At 47.8% G+C, this 27,158-nt stretch overlaps 1 protein-coding gene across 1 annotated transcript in view; it reads right to left on the reverse strand.

Annotated features, from left to right (window-relative positions):
• Positions 1 to 1,918: 1,918 nt before the first annotated feature.
• Positions 1,919 to 27,158, reverse strand: part of LOC103110524 (deleted in malignant brain tumors 1 protein-like) — a 132,800-nt gene continuing 107,560 nt past the window's right edge. Inside the window, 9 exon segments of the mRNA XM_060172255.1 lie at positions 1,919 to 2,622; positions 5,639 to 5,994; positions 8,887 to 9,062; positions 10,068 to 10,100; positions 13,575 to 13,886; positions 18,038 to 18,076; positions 18,609 to 18,647; positions 19,153 to 19,191; positions 19,361 to 19,504. Of these exon segments, the coding sequence (XP_060028238.1) occupies positions 2,322 to 2,622; positions 5,639 to 5,994; positions 8,887 to 9,062; positions 10,068 to 10,100; positions 13,575 to 13,886; positions 18,038 to 18,076; positions 18,609 to 18,647; positions 19,153 to 19,191; positions 19,361 to 19,504 (1,439 nt within the window). The 3' untranslated portion in view covers positions 1,919 to 2,321.

Below are 27,158 nucleotides of genomic sequence, written 5' to 3' on the forward strand. Positions count from 1 at the left end.
CCCAAGAGAAACCTGCTTTCTTCTTATTATTATTACTAGTGATTTAATATTGATTTACAAGATTATAAGATAACAGGGGTATAATTCCACACCCCTCCCACCACCAGAGTTCTGTGTCCCCACTCCCTCCATTGGAAACTGTAGTAGTTCTCCCAAGGTCGCAGATATGGGCTGCCTTTATATTTATCCCTTTGTATCTTTATCTACATATTTTTTTGTCCATTTTTCTTTTTCCTACGGTCATACCGTCATTTCCTTTCTAAGTCATACCTTCACCTGACATTCCTTGCAAGCATCTTTCTTTTTCACTCTCTCTCTCAGATCAGAGAAACAGCGCCTGGCTTCCTCTGGTGTTTTCCAGATTCACCTCCCTTTCAGGGATGGTATAAAAACAAGATTCCTGGTGACAGACGCTTTGGGTCCTGGTGGAATCGGAGTTCAGAGCCCTCTCGTCATCTTACTTAATTAACATTTACCCCTTTAGGAGTATGGACCAAAGTTCTTTTTGGGATGCAGGAGGTGGGAGTTCTGGCTTCTGTAATTGCTTCTCCCCTGGATATGGACGCTGGCAGGTCAATTCATACTCCCAGCCTCAAGAAAACTGCTTTCTCTACCCCCAACAATATTCTTTATGTTTTTAAATTTTTATTAATGGTTTAATATTGTAACCAAATACTTCTTGACAAGTCCTTGTCATCTGCCTCCATAGCTGACTGTGCTCATGCCTGTGTCTTAAAGAACTCGAATATAACTTGGAGGAGGCCAAGATCTTCTGTTCAGAGAAACGAAGATTGTACACAAAGACAGGTGGAAACATGGGCATGTTATGATAAGGAATTGATACTTGGGCTTCAACCCCATTTCTGGCATTGAGCTCCCAAACTCTCGGCATCTCCTGAGTGTGGAGAGGAATGGGACCATCTTTTGTCGTGACACCTGGTCTCTTGTGCTTGGTTCCTGAAATGACTTCAGAGCCATGAAGGTGAAACCCAGGGGTGGGGGGTTCCTTGTTATTGATAATAAGCACATCTCCTCCACGTGTGATCCTGAAGGTAGATTAAGGAAGGCACCAGAGGGTGGGAGATGGCTGCCAGAAAGTCAGGCATGAATCTTGGGCTGAAACTTTCAGTTCCACCTTCTGATTTCCAAGGAAAGAAAAGTCATCAATGACCAGTGATTCTCGGTCAGTCATACCTGTGTAATGAAGCCCCCCATCGGACCCCCACGGGAGGCTGTTGGTAAACAGGTGGAGGGTCTGGGAGAGAGGGTCCTTAGAGAACGAATACATGGAGGCTCCGTGCCCACGTGCCTTCTGTATCTCTTCCTTCTGGCTTTTCATTTTATAATAAACCAGTGACCTAGCAAGCCAAATGCTCTGTGAGCCCCTCTAGCAAATTAAGTGAGCTCAGGGAGCCCTGACCATTGGGACCTATGGCCATGTGACTGGTGTTCACAGTGGTAGAGGTGCCTTATAGTCTGTGATCCTGAGCCTCTGGAATCATGCGGCCCTGCTCTGGATGGATGGCGTCAGAAGTGATTTAATTTACAGGACACCCAGCTGGCTTCTGAGAGCCATCTGTTAAGGTCTCTCTGTCTGTCTCTGAGGTCTGGGGGGGGTTCCTCTCCTACATGCTAGACTTGGTTTCTGACCCACTACGTGTTGATTTCTTTCTGTACTTTTCAGGTTCCTCAGAATACTTAGAGACTCTGGGAAACAGACACTTAGTCATGTCAGAAAACGGACCTGGGTGGTCCTTGCATTATGATTCAGACTCTTATTTTCAAACCCAACAGAGATGGAGTTCAATTCATTCAAATGTCCTTTGAAACGAATACAACTTGCTTTGATGAACAGTATTTGATTCAATTGACCAGTTATTAGTATTTAAAATAAAAAAGAGCAGTAGCTTCCTGACAGTTTATTTTTGCACAAGATTTTCTTGTTAAGATCTGAAAACAAATTCACACAAAACCAGAAGGACAGACACAAAAAATATTCATCTGTTAGCATCTAAACATCGAGTCAATCAAGAAATCTTTAAATTGACGTGATGGTATCCAAGAGGGTGCTGTCCTTTATAATGTTTTGCATATTTTAAGATGATGTGGACAGTGGAGAATTAGAAAAGGCAACATTTCTATCTTGCAAAGAGCCAAATGCCTTAGAAAGTTAGTAATCAGTGAAGTTTTATCTAGCAACAAACCTTAAAGAACCTCTCTAGCCATTTCTTCTACCTATTTCTAGAAGGACAATTTCTGATTTATCCAAACTCACTACTTTATGGAAGGAAAATAGACACTGCTCCTAAATGCTGACAGATTCATGTGAAACCTAGGGAAATCTTGCTCTGACCAGTTCTCTTGTTGACTTCCAGCAGCCCCACCGTTTGGAAATGCTTAGTCTTTTCATCTGTGTCCTCCATGGGGCCTGAACCCCTCTTACTCCGTCTTGCACAGCCCTGGGAACAGCGAGAGGAATGGTCCCCTACTTTGCACACAGCGATCTTACATTGCACATAAACCACATCGTAGCTGTCGAGAAAGCTGAATGCATTGAACTTGAACTGGGCTGTGTTCTTCTGGTTGGAGTGGAGGTTGACGTAGGTGTTGTCTTTGATGCACCTGACAGGGAGAAAGACCCTAGATCAGAAGAATTAATATCAAGCTTGGTGTGAATTTGTTCTGACTCAAATGATCAGACTTGGTCACAGAACTCTGATTTCCATACTAAGCTCATCATGTTGTTTACTGTTTGTTTGATAAGAAAACTATAGAATACTAGTACCAGCGAAAAAAGCCACTATTCCTGGTCAGAAATAAAAAAGAACTGCAACATGAACATGAAAAGAGCAAAATAATTAATATAGCTGTTGCCTGAAGAAGGCCAGCTTTAGTTTGTCAAAAGGGAAGATTAAATGTAGTGGCTGCATTATCTGAAGATGAGCAGTAGAACCACATATGCATGAGCCCCCGGTTCCAAAGAATAAATCAAGGGGATAGATGCTATAAATCTAGCATAAATGTAGCATAAATGAAACATCAAAAACGTAAAATGACTAATATAAAGTCATCAGTTAAAGCCATCATTATTAACTGCTCAGCAAATATCACAGAAGGCAGAAAAAGGTATGCGTATTTGGAAATAAGAACAAAGGTTTCCAATAAGGTAGATTTTAATCCAAGCATATAATAATCACCTTCAATGTGAATGGTGTAAAAATACCCATTTAAAGACAGGGGCTGTCATAGTAGATTAAACAAAAATCCAAGACCTAATTATTGTACTTATTGTCTATAAAAAACCCAATATTTAATTACAAAGATGTAGATCAAATAGAAAATTGGAGAATAACTTCTCACACTAATACTAATCTAAAGAAAGTTGGAGTGTCTATATTAATTTCATACATAACAGACTTCAAAGCCAGGGTAATTATCAAGGATGAGGGAAGCATTACATGATGCTAAAGGGATCAGTTCTTTAAGAAGATAGAATAATCCCTAATGTGTATGTGTTTGATTCTCCTAAGAATATCTTCAAAATACATGAGTCAACAATTGGTACAACTATAAGGAGAAGCCAACTTTTTCGGCTGAAGACATCAACATTCTTCTGTCAAGCAGAAAATCAGGAAAGATATGGATGACCTTAACAGTGATGCCATTCAACTAAACCTAACTGGTATTTATTGACTATTTCACTCATCAACAACAATAACAAAGACTACATTCTCCTCCAGTCCACATGGGACATTCACTGAGATAGTCTCAGTCTATCAGTCTGATACATACCTTGCAAATTTACAACAGAAATCAGACAAAACACATTCTCAGATAACAGTGGAATTAAAGTAGAAATCCAAAACAGAAAGATTGTCAGAAAACCCACAAGTACCAGGAAATCAAACACTATACTTCTTTATCACCTTTTATTTCTATTTTATTTGACAGGACAGAGAGAAATTGAGAGGGGGAGGGGAGATAGAAAGGGAGAAAGAGAGACATCTACAGACCTGCTTCACTGCTTTTGAAGTGTTCCCCTGCAGGCGGGGAGCAGGGGCTCTAACCATGTCCTTGTACGTGGTGGTATGTGTGCTTAACTGGATGCTTGACCACCCATCCCCCTCAAACAACACATTTATAAGTAAGCCAAAGGTCAGTAAGACATTGAGAAATGTTTCAAGTTAGGTGAAAAAGAATACACACTTTACTGTATTTGTGGGTCGCAGCTAAAATGGTAACTAGAGGAAAATTCATAGTATTAAGTGCACAGCACAGCAAAGAAGACATAAACAATCCAAGGAAACCAGAGTATGGACAATAAGTCAAAACTAAAACAGAGCAAAGGGTGTCATTTGTTAAATTCTGGAGCCAAATTGTGTTTCTCCTTGATATATTCATAAAGATATTTGAAAGGGAAGAAATTTCTTTGCTCATTCTGATTCACTGCAGTGTCTGTCACATTCGTGTGCTCACTCCCACCATGAACACAACTATGGAAGACCCTGTGGCCTTTTCACTGTCATTTGAAAACAAGCATCATGGTCCTGGCTGTTGTGACTCTGTCAGCCACAGAGAGCAGCATTTAGGAGGCATGCCACACAATTTAGTAAACTGCATATTTTTTCTTTGACCTATGGGCTCTCTAAAACAAATAATTTCTAAATAGTTGGGACTTTTCTAGCAATCTGTTATTGACCTCTGCCACTGAATAATGATGCATTTTGTTGCCTCACTGGTTGCCAACTGACTATTCAGAAGCATTTTTCCACTGTTGAGAGACAAGGGAACCAAAACTGGGGCAGCCCCTTTGGAAGACTGTATGGACAATACTTAGACAAATAAAAATGCAATTACCTTATGACCCAGCAATACCCACTCTTAAGCATTTATCTGGTGGACACTCAAACATTGATTCAAAGGACCACATGCACCCCGATGTTCACAGCTGCATTATTCACAACAGCCAAAGAGTGGAAACAGCCTAGCTGTCCATCCACAGATGACTGGCTAAAGAAGTGATGTGATATAGACCCTAATGAAATGCTAACTTGGGGGACCAGGTGGTGGTGTACCTGGCCGAGCGCACATGTTACAATGTGCAAGGACCTGGGTTTGAGCTTCTGGTACCCACCTGCAGGGGGAAAGCTTTGCAAGTAGTGAGTGAGGCAGGGCTAGAGGTATCTCTTTGCCTCTCTCTCCCCCCGACCCTCTTGATTTCTAGCTGTCTCTATCCAATAAAGATAAAAAATTAAAAAATGAAATTCTAATGAGCCCCCCCTTTAAACCAAAGAAGCCAGAATTAAATGTCACCACTGTCAGAGCTTCTTATGGGATAACCCACCACTCTACCCATGTAAGAGAAATACCTGAGCAACAAATAAAACCATGAAACTCAAAGGGAAGAGAGGTACAGGCGCAATGGGACACTTCCCAGGACTCTGGGGCTGAAGGGAAGTTGCCTGTTTTCAAATGATCACTTTCCCCCAGTTTGAAGCAGAGAGATGAGGGGGAGCTGGTCTGACACCGTCATTGGGACTTGACGGGGACACTTTTGTTTGCTGTTGTGATTTGGGCTGACAAGCTGCAAGCCACATGAACAGTAAGCCTGAAAGGGCATTCCATGCCTCTCACTTACCCTTGCTGGATCAAGTGGTACTTGGTGGTTGTAAAATCCTGGGGGTCTGGAGAAGCCACGCAGGTGTCTACTGAAATTGTCAGACTGGGGTCTGAGCTGTGTAGTGTAGCCTGAAGGAAGACCTCCTTCCTCTGGACGGTGGATGACAACCCCTTGCTTCCCACATACGGGTCCATGGGCAGCTCCAGGAATGATATGGACACGTCATAGTGGGCTCCGTCGCTGGGCATGTCAGCCCCGTCCACCTTGCAGGTAAACTTCAGCTGGGGAACCCTGTGACGCACGATGACCCGGCCAGGGCGGCCACGGATGCGGCCTCTGATGGAGTTGGAGTAGCTGAGGGAGCCAAGGTGCTCCTGGGAGGACGAGAAAGGACGCTTGGTGGCCAGTGCTCCTGGCTCCCCGGTTTCCACCTGCCTTCAGGAGCAGACGCCCCTCCTTCATGTCCCCTGCTTGATGCCAGCCTGTGACAAGCTGGGAGGCAGGAGTCCCAGGCCCAGTCTCTATGGTACCCAACACAAGGGTGTTTGCTTTGTCAGGTGCACAAACTAAGTTTGAGCCTGGCACCCTCAGTACTGGGGAAAACTTTGGTGCTGGGGTGTCTTTCCCTTCCCCTCCATTCCTCCTCCCCCCTCCATCCTTTCATTTCTTCCTTTCTTTCTCCCTTTCTCTCTCACCTTTCTTCCCCCTGCCTCCCTCTCTACTTTCCTTCCTTTCTCCTTTTGTCTCTCTCCTCTTTCCCTCCTTTCCTTTCTTCTTCTTGTGAATAGGGTTATTAAGAGGACTCAATGCTTCCATGACCAATCCACTTACCCCAGCAGCCATTCCCCTCTTTTTTCTTTCTTTTATTTAATAAGACAGAGAACAACTGAGAAGGAAGGGAGAGAGACAGAGAGACACCTGAAACACTGCTTCACTGCTCACGAAACTTCTCCCCCTTGCAGGTGGGAACAGGGGACTTGAACTCAGGTCCTTGCACATGGCAACATGTGCTCTCCTGGATGTACTAGTGCCTAGTCCCCGGCCTCACTCTTTCTGTCTGAAGAAGTCAACCCAGAGAGGTGAAGCCCTAGCAAAACCTGCTTTGCCGAGTACCAGGATGTTGTAAGCTTCTGGCCTTGCTCTTTGAATGCAGGAAGTCCCCATGGGGTGTGAGGGGAGTGTGTGTGTGTGGGGGGTCCCCAGTGGCTATGAAATGCCTCCCCCTTCTTTCGCGCCTCCCTGCCGGGATAGCCTGAGGGGGCTTCTTCCTGAGCACGTGCTCTCTGGGTTGGAGAGAACTCGACTGGAGACAACCTAGGCTGCTGCGTGGGAGAGGGATCAGGAACTCGTGTTGGGCTAGTGTAGCAGGAGAGAGACAGACTCTGGGATTCACGGAGCCGGAAGGCAATCCAATTTTTGTTTAATCAGAAAAGAAGATTCTTTTATACATCCCAAGAAGGAAGTGGTAGGGTGTGACTAGGAGAGGGGGCGGAGTGAAAAGAGAGTGCAAACCAGTGGGTTTAAATGGTGGAAAACAGGGTGTGACTAGGAGAGGGGGCAGAGCGAAAAGAGTTCGGACCAGTGGGATTAAACCAGTGCCCTGCAGGCAGGGTGGGTCTCAGGTAAAACAGTGATTATGTAAATAGACCACAGCCTTAAGCAATGGAGCAGGGGGAGCTGGCATACTTCCCTCCCCCCTCTGTCACTGGAGCTCTCCTGCCTGGACCCCAGACCATGTGATCTCTGGGCCACACAGCCTGGTGGCCTTTGCTCCCAGCATTGCTCCTTCAAATCCAACGTCACCTGACAGAGCTCAGGGGTCTGCCACACACCCTGTGTGGCACCTAGAGGGTCACCCATGCAGGGATACTTGCTCAAAGTGGCCCCTGATTGTGTCACTCAGATGCTGGGACATTCTGCTGGGCACCCTCCAGGGACGGCCCCATCAGAGGCAGAGACCAGAGCTTCCCAGTCTCTTCCCCCTGATAACCCTCCCAAAGAAAGAACCAGGCATACTCTGGTTTCTCTTCAGGTCATAGCAATCTCTCGCCTTTTCCTAAAGGAAGGGCCAGGAAATACAGCTGGCTGCCTGGTCAGTGGCACAGCAGGTAGAGTGACAGGCTCTGTCACCGCTGTGCGCTTGGGGGAGGTGTGTGCTGGTGCTGAGGAAAGGAATAATAAATAGCCTCTTTCCAGACAGCTGGCATCAACCAACCAGGGAAGCACAGGTGTTTGCAAAGGGACTCTGCTTCACTGCTGGTGGGAATGCAGACTGGGGCAGCCCTTTTGGAAGACTGTACGGAGAGTCCTTAACCCAATAAAAATGGAATCACCTTATGATCCAGCAACACCACTCTGGTATTTATCCAGTGTACACTCACACACTAATTAGAAGGGATGCATGCACCCCTGTGTTCATAGCTGCATTATTCACAGTAGCCAAAGAGTGGAATCATCCTAAATGCCCAACCACAGACGACTGGCTAGAGAAGTTATGGGATATATATTCCATGGAATACTACTCTGCAATCAGAAAGATGATATTGTGACTTCTGGGACAAGATGGATGGAACTGGAGGTGATGACACTTAGCGAAATAAGTAAAGAGATAAAAGACAACCAGATGGTTTCACTCATATGTGGAATCTAGAGAACTGATACAAATTCCAAACAAAACAGAAGCAAGCCAACTGTAAGACTTGTGAGAACTCTGGTGGTGCTCTCTGGGAGGTAGGGGGGTGGGAATATGGAACTTTGATGGTAGGTGTGGTGTGGAGCTATACATTGTCATTCTATGATCTTGTAACAAAGTACTAATAACAAATAAAAATGTTTAAAAAATAGCCTCTCTCTGTCCTTCCACCCTCTAGTCATCTGCCCATCCCCATTCATCCATCTGTCTGGCCTTCAGCCCTCAACACTCACTACTACGAGTGTTCAGTGTAGACTCCAGCTCCCAAAGGAAGGAGTGTTCAGAGAGATTGGTGACACCTGCACAGGAGAAGCTTCACGAGCGGCGAAGCAGGGCTGCAGGTCTCTCTCTCTCTCTCTCTCTCACTCTCTCCCCTCTACATCTCTCTTCCTTCTTGATTTCTCTCTGTTGCTATCCAATAAATAAAAATAAAACTGACAGATTAATGAGCTCTGCTGGGTCTTACATGCCTCAGATACATGATCTTGCATCTGTCTGTACCCAGGCTTTGAATTCCCCAAACCCTTCTCTTTCCCTCCTTCGCAGAAGGGCAGCCCCCACCCCCAGTTCTCACCTGTCTGATAGTGCCACAGCCGCCATAGGGGATGTTGAAGATCAGGTAACGCCCTGTGACTTGGGGGCGGCACATCTCATCATTCAGGTGCATGTCCCAGGAGGAGTAGCCCAGCCTCCGGAGGTAGCCGCGGTCAACAACGACTTGGAAGAGATGGGGCAGGCAGGAGAGCTGGGCTGCAGGGGGAGGGGGTGGGGAGGTGCTGTGGACAACTCCTCACTCTAGTCGCTCCCCACCTTCATTTGATTTGCATTGTTTTTTTTTTTTTTTTTGTCCTCCAGGGTTATCACTGGGGCTTGGTGTCAGCACTACAAATCCACTGTTCCTGAATCCATTTTTTTTATTGTTGTTGTTGTTATTGATGTTGTTGTTGGATAGGGCAGAGAGAAATGGAGAGAGGAGGGGAAGACAGAGAAGGGAAGAGAAAGACAGACACTTGCAGACCTGCTTCACCACCTGTGAAGCGACTCCCCTGCAGGTGGGGAGTCAGGGACTCGAACTGGGATCCTTGCGCCAGTCCTTGTACTTACTTTGCGCCATGTGCACTTAACCGCTGCGCTACTGCATGACTTCAGGATCTCATGTTTTTTCTTTCATTTTATCAGATAGGACAGAGAGAAACTGAGAGAAAAGGGAGAGGAAGGGAGGGATAGAGACAGAGAGACACCCGCAAATCTGCTTCACCGCTTGTGAAGTGTCCCCGCTGCAGGTGGGGAGCAGAAGGGGAGAGGGGGGCTCAAACCAAGATCCTTGCGTGGTCCTTGTGCTTTGTGCTATGTGAGCTTAGCCAGGTGCACCCCTTCCATCGCTCCTTCCACAGGAGCTATACCACATTCTAGTCATGCCGCAGTGTCCCTAGGGCTCAAACCAGAGCCTCCTCCAAGGGTTGAAAGGACAGCACCTTTCACACGTTGAGAACAGGTGAGGCTGAACAGGTCTGGGCCTCTGCAAGGCAGGTCGGTTGGCAAAGAGACTGGGGGTGGTGGAGAAGGGAACACGGGTGCACAGGGGGCTCTTGCCCAATCTCCTAAGGTCAGTGGATGGAGAGGTGAGAGATCTCAGTGGGGACACAAAACGGTCCCTTAGAGCCTGGCCCCCCAGCCCCCGCCCCACTGGTCTGCTCGTGTCCCCTTTCTTTAGCTTCATGTCCTGGGGAGCATGTGGGTGGTGGGAGACTTTACCGTTGTCCTTGGGTACCGCAGAGTCCGCTGGACCTGGCAGGGGACAGGGACAGAAAGCTGGTGTCAGCCGGGTGGGAACAGGGGAGGACGATCACGCAGTGGGAGTGGGTGGTGAAGCCAGATGCAGTGACATGCACTTTCTCCAGGGCCTGCTGAGGGAAGGGGACCCAGGGCCTCCTGACGGAGCGTGGGGCTGAGCACACTGGGCACACCAACTCCAAGCCTTGTGGAGTGAGTAACAAACACAGGGCTTTGCTGGTGAGAGACACCGAGATGTCTGGATGCCAGCTGGGATCCCTCCCCACAGAGGTGGCATGCTTGGGCCTGGGACATAGGCTCCTTGTGGGCATCAAAGGTGTCCTTCACGCAGAAACAAGATGGGACCATGACCCACAGGCCAGGAGGCTGGGGCAGATGGACTTACTCAGTTCCTTTGGTCATTAAAAAAAAAAAAAGTGAAATTGGGAGGATCAAGAAAGGTGACCAAAACAAACATACAAAATACCTGTGCACTCTTTCCTAAGTGTTACCTATGTCAGACATCACTCACTGAGTGCCATACACAATGTAACTGAGTGTTGAAGGCAGACAGAACCAGTAGATTTGGACTGGTACATGTGGAAGGCTGCTCTGGCTTCTTCTCTGAAAGACTTGTTTCTGTCTTTTTAAAAAGACATTTGAAGGCAGGTGAGGTAACATGGCGACTACGTAAAAAACTTTCATGCCTGAGGCATCAAAGGTCCCAGGTTCAGTCTCTAGCACTACCAGAATGCTCTGGTCAAACAAACAAACAAGTAAATAGTACAGATAAGAAGAGTGTTTCCCCAATCAGGGTACAGTCAACAATTCAAGAACTTCTAATCTGTTGATGTTCAGTATTTATCCAGTGTTGATGGATAGTGGAGCAGCATTTTACTATCAAAGTAGGATTTTGCCTAAAGTTTTTAATTTTTTTTAAATTGATCTACTTTAGTGGTTCTCAACTCTGGCAGTCATTCAGATCCCCTGGGTAGATTTGAAAGACACTGATGTCTGAGTCCCACACATGGAAGTTCTTATTGCAACTGATCTGACCTGAGTCTGGACCCAGGTTTTGAAAAACAACATCAACAAAAACTAGCAAAGCCTTCACCTGAACCCCTCCCCATCACCTCCTTGAGACACTTCTGGACCCAGATCACCATCCTTTGGTCCTGTGGATGTCGTACCCAACAAAAGAGAGAGCCACTGGAGTATAATCCAAGAGTAAAAGTGAATTACCGTTTGAACTGGGCCTCCTATTAGAATGACCAAAGGCTGCAACTGGGGAGAGAGAGAGTCACAGTGAGGTTCTGGGAGACAAGGGCCCGTGTCCTGCGGCCTCAGGCCAACTCAGACAAGGGGGCTACCCACAGGAGTGAAGTCTGACTACGTGGACCCCTGATGCTTTTATGCAAGTCAGGAGTAACAGCTTGCAGGAGGCAGAAGCAATGGCCACAGTCTCTTTAGGGGTGGGGAGATGGCTCAGCCTGGTAGAGCACCAATTCGCAATGGAGGTCTCAGAGGCCGTGGGTTCAATCCTTGGCACCACCTTTTGCCAGAGCCATGAAGGAAAAAACAAATCTTAAAAAAATTAAAACCCAAAACCAAGCAACTAAACAGACCCGTCCCTTTGATTTGCCTGTAAAAACTAAGAATGGGGCAGATGAGGGGAGCTCGGACTTGCTCAGGGAACCTTGGGATTCATTCTACACCTGACTCCTTGTGAGTTACACTGATACAATTAGGGTAAACAAAGGAAGTATTATTGATAAAAGGGCCCCAGCCCCTGGACGTCAGAATGCCCAGGCAGATACTGGCTATAAAGAGCATTCCTGGAAGAGTGAGGGTAGACAGCATAATGACTATGCAAAGAGACCCTCAAAGAGACTGAGGCTCTGAAGACTCAAGTTCAACCCCTGTACCACCATAAGCCAGAGCTGAGCAGTGCTCTGGACAAAAAAGAAAAGAAAATTTCTTGGAAAGACAGCGACCACATCTTGGATGAAAGGACACATGGAGGGGCCAGGTGGTAGAGCATCTGGTTGAGCGCACATGTTACAATGCGCAAGGACCCAGGTTCAAGCCCCCTGGTCCCCACATACAGGGGGAAAGCTTTGCAAGTGGTGAAGCAGTGTTGCAGGTCTCTCTCTCTCCACCTCTCTATCACCCCCTTCCTGGTTATCTCTATCCAATAAATCAATAAACATAATAAAAAACATTAAAGAAATGAAGGAGGGTTGAGGGCAATGGGAGGTTCTGGCTCCTGAGGGTGAGGCCAAGAGGAAGAAGGGCTCCACTGACCCCAGCATTCGTATGTATCTGTTTACAAATGCTGCCCTCAACTGGAATTAGACAAAAGTTGACTTCATAAAATCCCAAGACTGTGTGATAAAAAAAAAAAGTTAATCGTGTTGATTGTTGGGTATCATACTTGCTGAAATGGGAACGATACAGAGATAGTCATTGTGGCTCAGAAAAAGGCATTATCCCCAAATTGGCCGATTTGTGGGGTTGTCCACATTGCCCTTAATTTCTCTCTTTTTCTGTTTTACTTGATAGGGCAGAGAGAAATTACAAGGGGATGGGGGGATAGAATGGGAAAGAGAAAGAGATACCTGCTGATCTGCTTTACTGTTCCTGAAGTGTCACCTCTGCAGGCAGGGAGAGAGGGCTTGAACCCTGGTCCTTGCACATGGCAGCATATGGGCTCAAATGGTGCACCACTGGTAGGTCTCCCTCGCCCCCCCCCCTTTTTTTTTTTTACCAGAGCACTGCTACCGTCTCTTAAATATCCTGGGAACTGGGGGTCGGGCTGTAGCACAGCGGGTTAAGTGCAAGTGGCATGAAGCGCAAGGACCGGCATAAGGATCTCAGTTCAAGCCCCCGGTTCCCCATGAGCAGGGGAGTCACTTCACAGGCGGTGAAGCAGGTCTGCAGGTGTCTGTCTTTCTCTCCCCCCTCTGTCTTCCCCTCCTCTCTCCATTTCTCTCTGTCCTATCCAACAACAATGACATCAATAACAACAATAATAGCCACAACAACGATGGAACAACAAGGACAACAAAAGGGAAAATAAATAATAAAAATATCCTGGGGATTGAACCCGAGACCTTGCAGTCTCAGGCCAAAAAGTCTTTTTGCAAAACCATCACGTTGTCTGCCCAGCCCATTATAATTATAATCACAATTATTCTGATTTCCTAGAGCATTGTTCAGCTCTGGCTTATAGTGATGCTGGGAATTGAACCTAGGATCTTGGAGCCTCAGGCAAACAGTTCTTTTTGCATCACCATTACGCTGTCGGCCCAACTCATCATTATCATTATGATTATTATTAATTTCCCAGAGCACTACTCAGCTCTGGATTATAGTTATGCTGGGGATTGAACCTGGGAACTCGGAGCTCCAGGCACCAGCATGTCTTTTGCAGAGCCAGGATGCTGTGCGCCCCGCTTGTGGACGACCGTGCAGCACCGGGCCGGGTACCTGCGCAGACCGCGCCCGCATCCTCGTCGTGCCTGCAGTTGTGCCGCGCCCAGCCGGCGTGGGCGCAGTGGCCCAGGGCGTCCTCGGAGCCGGTGCAGCGCACGTCGTCCAGCAGGATGGGCCCAGCGCCCCGCCCGAAGCGGGCCCGTCCCGGGGCGCCCAGCGCTTGCCCGCAGCCCAGCAGGCGGCACACGACGCGAGCGGCCGACAGGCTCCAGTGGTCGTCGCACACGGTGCCCCACGCGTCCCCGCGCCGCACCTCCACGCGGCCCTCGCACGGTCGGCGCCCGCCCACCAGGCGCAGGGGGGGCTCTGCAGGGAGAGGGGGGGCAGCCAGTGAGGACTGGGGGGTGGCCAGGGGGTAGGGGACAGGGGGCAAGGGCCAGGAGGCAGGGAGTGGGACAGGATGGGGGGTGGGGGTAGGACAGGCCTGGGGACAGGCCAAGGGACACGTGGGGTTGTGTGGGGTGGGCCAGGGGGCAGGGAGTGGGACACGATGGGGGGTAGGGGTAGGACAGGCCAGGGGACAGGCCAAGGGACATGTGGAGTTGGGTGGGGGTGGGCCAGGGGCAGGGAGTGGGACACGATGGGGGGTAGGGGTAGGACAGGCCAGAGGACTGGCCAAGGGACACGTGGAGTTGGGTGGGGGTGGGCCAGGTGTTAGGGAGTGGAACAGGATGGGGGGTAGGGGTAGGACAGGCCAGGGGACAGGCCAAGGGACACGTGGAGTTGGGTGGGGGTGGGCCAGGGGGCAGGGAGTGGGACAGGATGGGGGGTAGGGGTAGGACAGGCCAGGGGACAGGCCAAGGGACACGTGGGGTTGTGTGGGGATGGGCCATGTGGCAGGGAGTGGGACAGGTTGGGGGGTAGGGGTAGGACAGGCCAGGGCACAAGCCAATGGTACCGGTAGGGGATGGGGTGGGGGGAATAGAGGCCAGGGGACAGAGGGACAGGGTAGGTGGGAGGACAGAGGATGGGACAGGGCAGAGGGGAGCTGGCAAGGTGTGTGTGGGGCAGGACCGGGGTTATGAGGGAGGCAGACTAGGAGCAGAAGGGGTGGGAGGCCCGTGGGCAGGATAGGTGGTTGTGGTACAGGACAGGGTCTGGACAGCGGGCAAGCTGCGTGCCACTGGAGTCACCATCCTCTTCTCAGGGGTCACTCATGGGAAAAAATGTTGCCTGTCTGGTTTCATTCTTTCTGTCTTTCTTTCCCTCTCTCCCCTCGTCTCTCCCTGCTTTCTCTCCTTTTTCTTCCTCTTTTTTTTTTAAACATCGGTGTCAATTTGTAGATTGCATGCAAACCTTGCAGAGTCTTCTCCCTCCCTCTCTGATTTGATTTGATTTGACAAGATAGAGGGAAATTAAGAGCGAAAGATGGTAGAGCAGAGACATATAGAGAGAGACACCTGCAGTGCTGCGCCATCATTAGTGAAGCCTGGGGGCTCGAACTTGGGCCCTTGAGCATGATAACACATGCCCTTATCCAGGTGCACTGCCACCCGGCTCCTCACCCCCATCCTCTTCTTCTTCTTTTCCATTCTGCTCTTTCTCCACTCCACTCTCCCTTTTATTTTGTCATCGTCAGGATCTCGCTACTCTGGGTTGACCATACAATGGGGAAATATATATATATATATATATATATATATATATATATAATATATTCTCTCTCTCTCTCTCTCTCTCTCTATATATATATATATATATATAGAGAGAGAGAGAGAGAGAGAGAGAGAGAGAGATAATAGAGAGGGGAAGATAGATAGGTTATGTGGGGGAAGGTGACCACAGCATAGGACAATTCAACTGCTGAGTATCTTCACAATGACCTCATTCTGAGCAACAAAAAAGGAGTGAATTAGCAACATATGGGATCTAAGTGTCACATTTTTTTTTTTGTTTAAGTCAGATACGGAAGGACATATATTACCTGATTCCATTTATATGAGATTTGACAAAAATATAAACCACAGGCTCAGAGAGCAGATCATTCTCTGCCAGGGAGGATTTGCTGTGAAGAGTCACAAGGGAGCTCTTACATTTGGCAGTGTGTGTGACAGAGATGTTGTGTGTCTCAGATGCTCTGGGGTGCCGCTTCTGTATATAATAGAGGCATGCAGTTGTGTGCAATTATTACTACTTTTCCCTCCAGAGTTATCATTGGGACTCAGTGCCTGCACTCTGGAATCCATTGCTCCTGGTGGCCATTTTTTCCCCCATTTGTTGTTGTTGTTGTTATTGTTGTTATTGGATAGGACAGACAGAAACTGAGAGGGGCAGGGAGAAAGATGGACAGGTGGGGAGACAGAAGCAGGATCTTGCCCTGGTCCTTGTGCTTCATACAATGTGCACCTAACCCAGTGTGTCATTATTTTTCAAAAATTTAATTTAAATGCCAATAAAAGAGTATGTGGATAGCCCCATATGATTTTTTTTTTTTCCACAGCTGGGTATAAAATTTTGTCTCTTTGTAGAACCTGGTTGCTAATGACTGTATGTTTCAATTTCTTTTCTTTCTTTCTTTTTTTTTTTTTTAGAAGTTGTTATTTATTTAGTTATTATTGGACAGAGACAGAGCGAAATTGAGAGGGGATGGGGAGATAAAGAGGGAGAAAGACAGAGAGACACCTGCAGCCCTGCTTCACCACTTGTGAAACTTTCCCCCGCAGGTGGGGACCGGGGCCTTGAACCTGGGTTCATGTGCACTGTAATGTGAGCACTTAACCAGGTGCACCTCTGCCTGGCCACATATTTCAATTTCTTGCTCTGTTTGAGCCATTGAAGATGCTTAGTATATGTTGGGAAACATCACTGGTGGGGCTGGGTTGTGGTGCTCCTGTACAGTGCACATGTCACTGCGCAAAGATCTGGGTTTAAGCCCCTGGTCCCCACCTGCAGGGGAGAAGTTTCATGAAAGTAGTACTGTGGATGATTTTACTTCTCTCTCTCTTTTATGTTTCATTCTCTTTCAAAATAAAAAAAAGGAAAGAAAGAAAGAAAGGGAGAAAGAAAAAAGAACCATCACTGGCTTTGGTTTCTCTGTGTCCCTGGTCCAGGATGGCTCCCTCCTCCTTGCCTAATTTGTCGTGTTGTTGCAAGCAAGATAAATGCGTTTGCCAGAAATAGGAATAAAGGCTGTGTCTTCTGACTAAGTCTCTAGAGGTGAATTTGTAGCACCTGGCTCACAAAACAGTGAACGTGTGTATGTAAGTGCACAGACTTTTTTCTGTAAAGTGTTGGAAGCTTCAAATTCACTTCCAGAGACTTAGAAGCTTAGAAGAATAGAAACTGAAATGAAGAAGAAATATGATTCTAACATAAAGATATGATCATTTTAGTTAGAAGAAATACATTTTAGTTTAGAAAAATACATGTTACCTGGCAGAGGGGTCATTTCTTCACCAACAACTGAAATTGTAACTGTGAAAAAGAGAAAAAAATTAAGCTTAAGAATATTTATCCTCAAATTCACATTTTTATATTCAAAGTTGTCAAAGGACAAATGTCTTAAATTTTAAAAATTGATCCTTTCCTTTAAGCTTTTAGTTTGGTTGGAAAGTTGGGATATAGTCCAATGAGTTTCATTTTCATGGCATCAGAATGTAACAAGAGGTGTAGTCTGTTTACTCTCCAGAAATAAAGTATTTATTAATGGTTAGAAAGCAAGTCATATATAAATGAATTTAATTTTTGCAAAAGGAATACAAAAACCTAAGATTTTGTTTTTTAAAGCCCTATTTATGGGGGGTCGGGTGGTAGCACAGTGGGCTAAGCACACATGGTGCGAAGTCCAAGGACCAGCATAAGGATCCCGGTTCAAGCCCCTGCTCCCCACCTGCAGGGGAGTTGCTTCACAGGTAGTGATGCAGGTCTGCAGGTTTCTATCTTTCTCTCCCCCTCTCTGTCTTCCCCTCCTCTCTCCATTTCTCTCTGTCCTATCCAACAATAACAACAATGAAATCAATAACAACAATAATAATAATGACCACAGAGATAAAAGAACAAAAGGGAAAAAAAAAAAAGACCCTATAGGAGCAGTGGAATTGTGGTGCTGGCACCGAGCTTTAGTGATAACTCTGGAGGCAAAAAAAAAAAAAAAAAAAAAGACCTATTTACTAGAGAGAGAGAGAACTCCAGAGTCCAACCTGGCACATGGGATTCTGGGGATATAGGTAGGCATCTCAGCCTTGAGAGTGCAATGTCTTATCCACTGTTGCACCTTCTGGGGCCCCAAGTAAGAAAGCAAATCTACAGGAACTGAAAATGAAGTGAGGAATATTAAGTTAGATCCTATCAGAAACATTTCTAGACGAGGTAAACTCAAATTTGAGAGGTGTAATTTTATCTGAAAATATATAGAAAGTAGCAAAGTAAGAAAACGGACAATGGACTTTATGACAATATGGTTGTGGAACTTGTCAGCAAGGTAAGGGCAGATCTAGCAACTCAGTCATGATAATTACCTGGCGACGGCGTCATTTTTGTGGACATCAGATCTGTGGCTGTCAAAGAAAATTTTTAGGCATTAAAATTGGGCTTCGTTGAAAATCTGTGCTGTAGACTATAACCGTCTACTCTGCTAATTCATCCTGTGAATTGACACATTCTGGTGTGATAGGGGTTTTGAAAACTTGGCAATTTGCAAAGAAGATGAATAACAATTCCCATTTTGAACTTCTTCAATGTGTTAGCTAATTTAAACGTCTAAATGTTGCCACTGTGATGGCAAATACTATCATTGTTTTAGAGAGTAAGAAATAGAGACTCAGAAAGACTTTATGACTTGTCCAGGTGACTCCCAGTCAAACTTGCAAGGCCACCATTATATGTGCTTCCTAGATTAAATGGCTCTGCCATTTGGAACATAGCTGTGGGTCTCTTACTCACTCTTGACTTGACAGGGTTAAACCTCTCCTCTTCACTGTTCTGATCTCTTCAAGGGAACACAGGAAGAGTTTACATGGAATGCCTCCTGTTAGGCTGGGTTTCCTTAGAAAGGCACTCACCAGTTACTGCAAGGCGCAGAAAGCTCACCTGGTGAAGAAGACACTTCATCTGTCATGGGAGTTGTAGCTATAAAGAAGGAAGGCCCAAACTCAAATAGCAGTGAAAAGAAAATAGAGCATTTTGATTTGAAGAAAAATATGTTCTCCCTCTGTTTCTTTCCATAGAAATAAGTGAGATGTATGCAAAGAAAATTAAAGAATAGTGACTAGAACCAATGAAGTCACAACCAAGCTCCTCACTGTGTTGACTTAGGGGACTGAATGGGTGAGTGCACCACCTGGAACATATATGCCCCAGCAGGGGACAGTGTGGAACCCAGCACTCACTCCCCTCAGGCAGACCTGACTCAGGCCGGGGCAAGTGGCAGGGCAGAGGGGTCTCTAGTGGAAAGACCACTCCTGCATCTGTGAGAGGATGCTGAGAACATGTGAATGGAAAGGCCTGGAGAGCTCTGTCCAGCTGGGGACTGTGTGCCAGGTGGCATATTCAGCACATGTATGTCTAGTTATCGGGGAGAAGGAGCGGCACAGATGATGTTTAACTTCAGACACAAGTGAGGCAGGGACATTACCTGAGGGCATGTCCTCTTCTGCTGAGACTGATGCTGTGTCTGTGTCACAAAGTGAATAGGACACTCAGAAAACTTGGACAAGGACACTTCTAGAAGATTTGACAGTGTGGTTTACTTTGTGGTCAAATGGTCACTAACTTGCCCACTTTTTCTCCATAGGACACCAACAGTAGGAGGCTGGTCCCCTGGATGTCAGCAGAGAGCTCACCTGGTGAAGAGGAGTCTTCATCTGCTGCAGGAGCTGTGTCTGCAATGAAGAAAGTGCCAAGCTCAAGTCTCAGTGAAGAGAAAAGGGAAGGTTTGGTTTGCAGAAAGTGTGTTAGGAAGCAGAAGAGCAAGGCAGGAGGTGGAGCTCAGAGTAGGACACAGGGCATCCATTCATGTGGCCCCAGAGGCCCTCGGTTCAATCCCCTGGACCACCAATCTCTACCTCTCAGTCTCTCTCTTTCCCAATATCATTCCCTCAGTGAAAGTACAGAGAGAAAATAGAAGAAAGCCGTTGGATTGAGTTTGGGGGACTAAATGGGTCAATGCACCACCTGGAACATATATGCCCCCAGCAGGGGACAGTGTGGAACCCAGCACTCACTCCCCTCGGGCAGACCTGAGTCAGGCCAGGGCAAGTGGCAGGGCAGAGGGGACCCTAATGGAAGGACCACTCCTGCATCTGTGAGAGGATGCTGAGAACATGTGCATGGAAAGGCCTGGAGAGCTTCTGTCCAGCTGGGGACTGTGTGCCACGTGGCGTATTCAGCACATGGATGTCCAGTTATCAGGGAGAAGGAGCGGCACAAATGATGTTTAACTTCAGACACAAGTGAGGCAGGGACAGTACCTGAGGGCATGTCCTCTTCTGCTGAGACTGATGCTCTGTCTGTGTGTGACAAAGTGAACAGGACACTCAGAAAACATGGACAAGGACACTTCTTGACAGTGTGGTTTAGGTTGTGGTCCAAGGGTCATTAAGTGGCCCCGTCTGTGCCATAGGACACAACAGTAGGAGGCTGGTCCCCTGGATGTCAGCAGAGAGCTCACCTGGTGAAGAGGAGTCTTCATCTGCTGTGGGAGCTGTGTCTGCAATGAAGAAAGTGCCCAGCTCAAGTCTCAGTGAAGAGAAAAGGGAAGGTTTGGTTTGCAGAAAGTGTGTTAGGAAGAAGAGCAAGGCAGGAGTTGGAGCTCAGTGTAGGACCCAAGAGGTCCATTCATGTGACCCCAGAGGCCCTAGGTTCAATCCCCTCGAACACCAAACTCCAGCTCTCAGTCTCTCTCTTTCTCATTCTCATTCCCTTAGTAAAATACAGAAAGAAAACAGAAGAAAGAAGTTTAATTGAGTTTGAGGAACTGAATAGTTCAATGTACCACCTGGAACATACATGCCCCCAGCAGGGGACAGTTTGGACCCCAGCACTCACTCCCCTCAGGCAGACCTGAGTCAGGCCGGGGCAAGTGGCAGGGCAGAGGGGACCCTAGTGGAAGGACCACTCCTGCATCTGTGAGAGGATGCAGAGAACATGTGCATGGAAAGGCCTGGAGAGCTTCTGTCCAGCTGGGGACTGTGTGCCAGGTGGCATATTCAGCACATGGATGTCCAGTTATCGGGGAGAAGGAGCGGCACAGATGATGTTTAACTTCAGACACAAGTGAGGCAGGGACAGTACCTGAGGGCATGTCCTCTTCTGCTGAGACTGATGCTGCGTCTGTGTGTCACAAAGTGAATAGGACACTCAGAAAACATGAACAAGGACACTTCTAGAAGTCTTGACAGTGTGGTTTATTTTGTGGTCAACAGGTCACTAACTTGTTCCTTTTTCTCCATAGGACACTACAGTAGGAGGCTGGTCCCCTGGATGTCAGCAGAGAGCTCACCTGGTGAAGAGGAGTCTTCATCTGCTGCAGGAGCTGTGTCTGCAATGAAGAAAGTGCCAAGCTCAAGTTTCAGTGAAGAGAAAAGGGAAGGTTTGGTTTGCAGAGAGTGTTTTAGGAAGCAGAAATGCAAGGCAGGAGGTGGAGCTCAGTGTAGGACCCAAGAGGTCCATTCATGTGGTCCCAGAGGCCCTCGGTTCAATCCCCTGGAACACCAAACTGCAGCTCTCAGTCTCTTCCACATTATCATTCCCTCATTAAAATACAGATAGAAAACAGAAGAAAGAACCAATACAATGACAACCCATTTCCCCAGTGTGTTGAATTTGGGGGAATGAATGCACCACCTGGAACGTACATGCCCCCAGCAGTGGACAGTGTGGACCCCAACACTCACTCCCCTTTGGTAGATCTGACTCAGGCCAGGGGAAGTGGCAGGGCAGAGGGGTCCCTAATGGGAAGACCACTCCTGCATCTGTGAGGATGCAGATAGCATGTGAATGGAAAGGCCTGCAGAGCTTCTGTCCACCTGGGGACTGTGTGCCAGGTGACGTATTCAGCACATGGATGTCCAGTTATCTGGGAGAAGGAGGGGCACAGATGATGTTTAACTTCAGACACAAGTGAGGCAGGGACAGTACCTGAGGGCATGTCCTCTTCTGCTGAGACTGATGCTGTGTCTGTGTGTCACAAAGTGAACAGGACACTCGGAAAACATGCACAAGGATACTTCTAGAAGTCTTGACAGTGTGGTTTACTTTGTGTCAAATGGCCTTTTTCTCCATAGGACACCAACAGTAGGAGGCTGGTCTCCTGGATTTCAGCAGATGTTGTATGCTTCACATTGGTTTTGGTCTCACCGCCCCCCCCACCTCTGGGAGATTGTGGTATGGCCCCTGCTAGTTTCGCGGGTGCCCTTCTCCCCACCCCTGGAACCCCTACAGACTTCCAGAGTTCTGGCCGCAGCTGCAGGAGAAGGATGCAGGACAGATCTGTGTGGTGATTAGTTTGGGGAGTCCCTCTCTGCCGCCGGAGCAGCGGAGCAGAAAGACAGGAGAGCACATGTTTGCCCGCTCCTGAATAAAGATTAAACTGCGTTCTCAGCTCAGCCGTGTGTCTCTGGTCGTCTCTGTTACCTGCCTGTGAAGCCAGCCTGGTTAAAACAACATATGGCACCTACAACATGGTGTTGTTAAAATTTCGGGAGGCTCCAGCTGGCTGGGCTGGCTTCACGGTGGTGAACAGAGACGCGGAGACAACGGCTGGGCAGGGCAGCTGTATTTCTTTATTCAGGAACAACGATTCACAAACTAAGACAAACTAATCACCAAACAGAACTCCGCTGTCTCTTTGCGGCGGCGCAAGCACTCTCCCTTACTCTCGAACTCAGGAACCGTCTCTTACTCTGGAACTCAGGAACCCAGGAACTCTGTCTCTCTGGCACTCTCTCTTACTCTGTAACTCTGAAACTCTCGAACTCAGGAACTCTCGCACTCTCGAACTCAGGAACCCTCACTCCCGGTTTCCTTTGGGGCAGGGCCAAGCAGGCCTGCCAGATTAATAGGACTCACCCAATTCTCTTGGCAGGGGAGGGCTAGAACAATCTAATGTAAAGCATACGACAACATGGGACATGACCTGCCCATCCCCCAGATATTGACAATTTGGCTACCTATGCACTATGGCCTTCTCTTCTGCTTGTGAAGAGATCTCCAAAGGCCTCTGCCCTTTCTTCACAAGACTGTTTCACTGTTTCTGGAACATTTATCTCTGGACCACTCTGTGGTTTCTGCCCAACGCCAGCCCGCAGGAGCCCAATGCCAGCCTGCATGAGCCGGCTTTCCGCCTCATGGCGCGGGGCATTGGGCACGGGCTCCCTCCACGCTGCTCGGCTGCTGGGAGCAGGGCAGCAGACATGGCAGGCAGGGCTGCAGGCTATCATGGCCACCACCCCGGGGCACCTCGGCCGGCGCCTTCTGCACGGCTGGCGCACCCACCCTCCTGCTATGAAGTCTGGGCAGATCCTGGACCACCCGGAGACCACCGAGATCCCCAGCTTGGGTCTGAAGGCAGACGAGCTAGAATACGCAGATATTCGTCTAGAGATCGCAACCTACAATTCCTAGAGCTGAAGTTGCACAAGAGGCCACCGCTAGACAATGCAATCCCCGAACGGCTAAGACAGTACAGATCTAAATTCGTGTTTAAAATGACATGTCTTTGTAACAAAGGTTTCTCTCCTTGTGTATTAAAGACCATGTTTACGTGTGTGTTTAAAGTTTGGTAAACATTAACTTTATGGTTAAAAATGTAACTTTAAGGCTATATTCTTTTTTTTTAATATTTATTTTATTTATTTATTCCCTTTTGTTGCCCTTGTTGTTTTATTGTTGTAGTTATTATTGTTGTTGTCGTTGTTGGATAGGACAGAGAGAAATGGAGAGAGGAGGGGAAGACAGAGAGGAGGAGAGAAAGATAGACACCTGCAGACCTGCTTCACCGCCTGTGAAGCAACTCCCCTGCAGGTGGGGAGCCGGGGTTCGAACCGAGATCCTTATGCCAGTCCTTGTGCTTTGCACCACCTGAGCTTAACCCGCTGCGCTACAGCCCGACTCCCTAAGGCTATATTCTTACCAGACAGAGTTAAATGAAAAAGGTTTTTAACATAGTTCTCATAAAGGTAAAATTACCTTACATTTAAAGTCTCAGATCAAAATTAGTTAAAAGTCAATATATTTTAACTAAGTTAGTCTAAAAAAAACCCAAAAAACAAACAAAAAAACCTGCACACAACTAGGGTGTGTCTCCATCTTGAATGGGTGTAACAAAAGGTTAAATAGACTTACTGATATGTAAAACTCTCAAATTCCTTCTCAATTAGAAACGTTAGATTGCGCTATGGTTATGCGAATGATTCTCATGCATGAGGCTTTTTTCTTTCCATGCTTTTTATGTTTACCTTTCCACATTCTATTGTTTAAACTTTTAACAACCTTAAAATAATACTACAAAAGACTTCCAGTTGTAATAGAGTTATCAATTGTGATAAACTTCTAACCTGCTACAAGTTTTGTTTCATAGTAAGTAAATTGCAGCTGTCAAGTTCTCTACAGAACAGCGGAATTCCAGCAGCTGACCTTCCTCATACAACGCTCCACCCCCTGGCATTCCTCTGTGGACATCTGCTTTGGATTGGCACTTCTATCGGACTCACTGGTACACCTCTTGGACACTTTGCACAAAACTAGCAGCTTCCCTTTATGCTGCTGGGTTTCTCAAAGACTGACTGCAGCCAGCTGCCTTGGGACTCTAGGCCATTCCCCGCACCCATGCTAAAAAATGCCCATCGAGGGAAGTAACGCCTCCCAGAGGCAAAAAAAAGTCCCCCTCAGGCCTTCCCTTGGCAGCACACTGGTTCTTGTTGCTCGCTTACATGTTCCTCCATGTTTGTGCCAGTTTCTTTTTTAAAAAAATGCCTGTACGATAGAGGTTTCTGTTCACCCCATACCCCTGATACTGTGGTATTTAGTTAAAAAGAAAAGGGGCAATTGTTGTATGCTTCACATTGGTTTTGGTCTCACCCCTCCACCTCTGGGAGATTGTGGTATGTCCCCTGCTACTTTTGCGGGTGCCCTTCTCCCCACCCCCGGAACCTCTAAAGACTTCCAGAGTTCTGGCCGCAGCCGCCGGAGGAGAAGGATGGAGGACAGATCTGTGTGGTGATTAGTTTGGGGAGTCCCTCTCTGCTGCCGGAGCAGTGGAGCAGAAAGACAGGAGAGCACATGTTTGCTGGCTTCTGAATAAAGATTAAACTGTGTTCTCAGCTCAGCTGTGAGTCTCTGGTTGTCTCTGTTACCTGCCTGTGAAGCCAGCCCGGTTAAAACAACAAGCAGAGAGCTCACCTGATAAAGAGGAGTCTTCATTTGCTGCGGGAACTGTGTCTGCAATGATGAGAGAGCCAAGCTCAAGTCTCAGTGAAGAGAAAAGGGAGGATTTGGTTTGCAGAAAGTGTGTTAGGAAGCAGAAGAGCAAGGCAGGAGGTGGAGCTCAGTGTAGGACATAAGAAGTCCATTCATGTGGCCCCAGAGGCCCTCGGTTCAATCCCCTGGACCACCAATCTCTACCTCTCAGTCTCTCTCTTTCCCAATATCATTCCCTCAGTAAAAGTACAGAGAGAAAATAGAAGAAAGCAGTTGTATTGAGTTTGGGGGACTAAATGGGTCAATGCACCACCTGGAACATACATGCCCCCAGCAGGGGACAGTGTGGAACCCAGCACTCACTCCCCTCAGGCAGTCCTGAGTCAGGCCCGGGTAAGTGGCAGGGCAGAGGGGTCCCTAGTGGAAACACCACTCCTGCATCTGTGAGAGGATGCTGAGAACATGTGCATGGAAAGGCCTGGAGAGCTTCTGTCCAGCTGGGGACTGTGTGCCAGGTGGCATATTCAGCACATGGATGTCCAGTTATCGGGGAGAAGGAGCGGCACAAATGATGTTTAACTTCAGACACAAGTGAGGCAGGGACAGTACCTGAGGGCATGTCCTCTTCTGCTGAGACTGATGCTGCGTCTGTGCGTCACAAAGTGAACAGGACACTCAGAAAACATGGACAAGGACACTTCTTGACAGTGTGGTTTAGGTTGTGGTCAAATGGTCATTAAGTGGCCCCATCTGTGCCATAGGACACAACAGTAGGAGGCTGGTCCCCTGGATGTCAGCAGAGAGCTCACCTGGTGAAGAGGAGTCTTCATCTGCTGCGGGAGCTGTGTCTGCAATGAAGAAAGTGCCAAGCTCAAGTCTCAGTGAAGAGAAAAGGGAAGGTTTGGCTTGCAGAAAGTGTGTTAGGAAGCAGAAGAGCAAGGCAGGAGGTGGAGCTCAGTGTAGGACCCAAGAGGTCCATTCATGTGGCCTGAGAGGCCCTCGGTTCAATCCCCTGGAACACCAAACTCCAGCTCTCAGTCTCTCTTTATCAACCTCATTCTCTCAGTAAAAAGTAAGAGAGAAAACAGAAGAAAGAACCAGTACAATGACAGCCCAGTTACTCTGTGTGTTGAGTTTAGGGGACTGAACAGTTCAGTGCACCACCTGGAACATACATGCCCCCAACAGTGGACAGTGTGGACCCCAGCACTCACTCCCCTCAGGCAGACCTGACTCAGGCCGGGGTAAGTGGCAGGGCAGAGGGGTCCCTAGTGGAAACACCACTCCTGCATCTGTGAGAGGATGCTGAGAACATGTGAATGGAAAGGCCTAGAGAGCTTCTGTCCAGCTGGGGACTGTGTGCCAGGTGGCATATTCAGCACATGGATGTCCAGTTATCGGGGAGAAGGAGCGGCACAGATGATGTTTAACTTCAGACACAAGTGAGGCAGGGACAGTACCTGAGGGCATGTCCTCTTCTGCTGAGACTGATGCTGCATCTGTGTGTCACAAAGTGAACAGGACACTCAGAAAACATGGACAAGGACACTTCTTGACAGTGTGGTTTAGGTTGTGGTCCAAGGGTCATTAAGTGGCCCCGTCTGTGCCATAGGACACAACAGTGGGAGGCTGGTCCCCTGGATGTCAGCAGAGAGCTCACCTGGTGAAGAGGAGTCTTCATCTGCTGCGGGAGCTGTGTCTGCAATGAAGAAAGTGCCCAGCTCAAGTCTCAGTGAAGAGAAAAGGGAAGGTTTGGTTTGCAGAGAGTGTGATAGGAAGCAGAAGAGCAAGGCAGGAAGTGTAGGCAAGTGTAGGACAGAAGATGTCCATGCATGTGGCCCCAGAGGCCCTAGGTTCAATCCCCTGGAACACCAAACTCCAGCTCTCAGTCTCTCTTTATCAATCTCTTTCTGTCAGTAAAAAGTACAGAGAGAAAACAGAAGAAAGAACCAATACAATGACAACCCAGTTCCCCACTGTGTTGAGTTTGGGGGACTGAATGCACCACCTGGAACATATATGCCCCAGCAGGGGACAGTGTGGACCCCAGCACTCACTCCCCTCAGGCAGTCCTGAGTCAGGCCAGGGCAAGTGGCAGGGCAGAGGGGACCCTAGTGGAAGGACCACTCCTGCATCTGTGAGAGGATGCTGAGAGCATGTGTATGGAAAGGCCTGGAGAGCTTCTGTCCACCTGGGGACTGTGTGCCAGGTGGCATATTCAGC

The sequence above is a fragment of the Erinaceus europaeus genome, chromosome 14 (genome assembly GCF_950295315.1).
Source record: "Erinaceus europaeus chromosome 14, mEriEur2.1, whole genome shotgun sequence".
NCBI classification, from domain to species: domain Eukaryota; kingdom Metazoa; phylum Chordata; class Mammalia; order Eulipotyphla; family Erinaceidae; genus Erinaceus; species Erinaceus europaeus.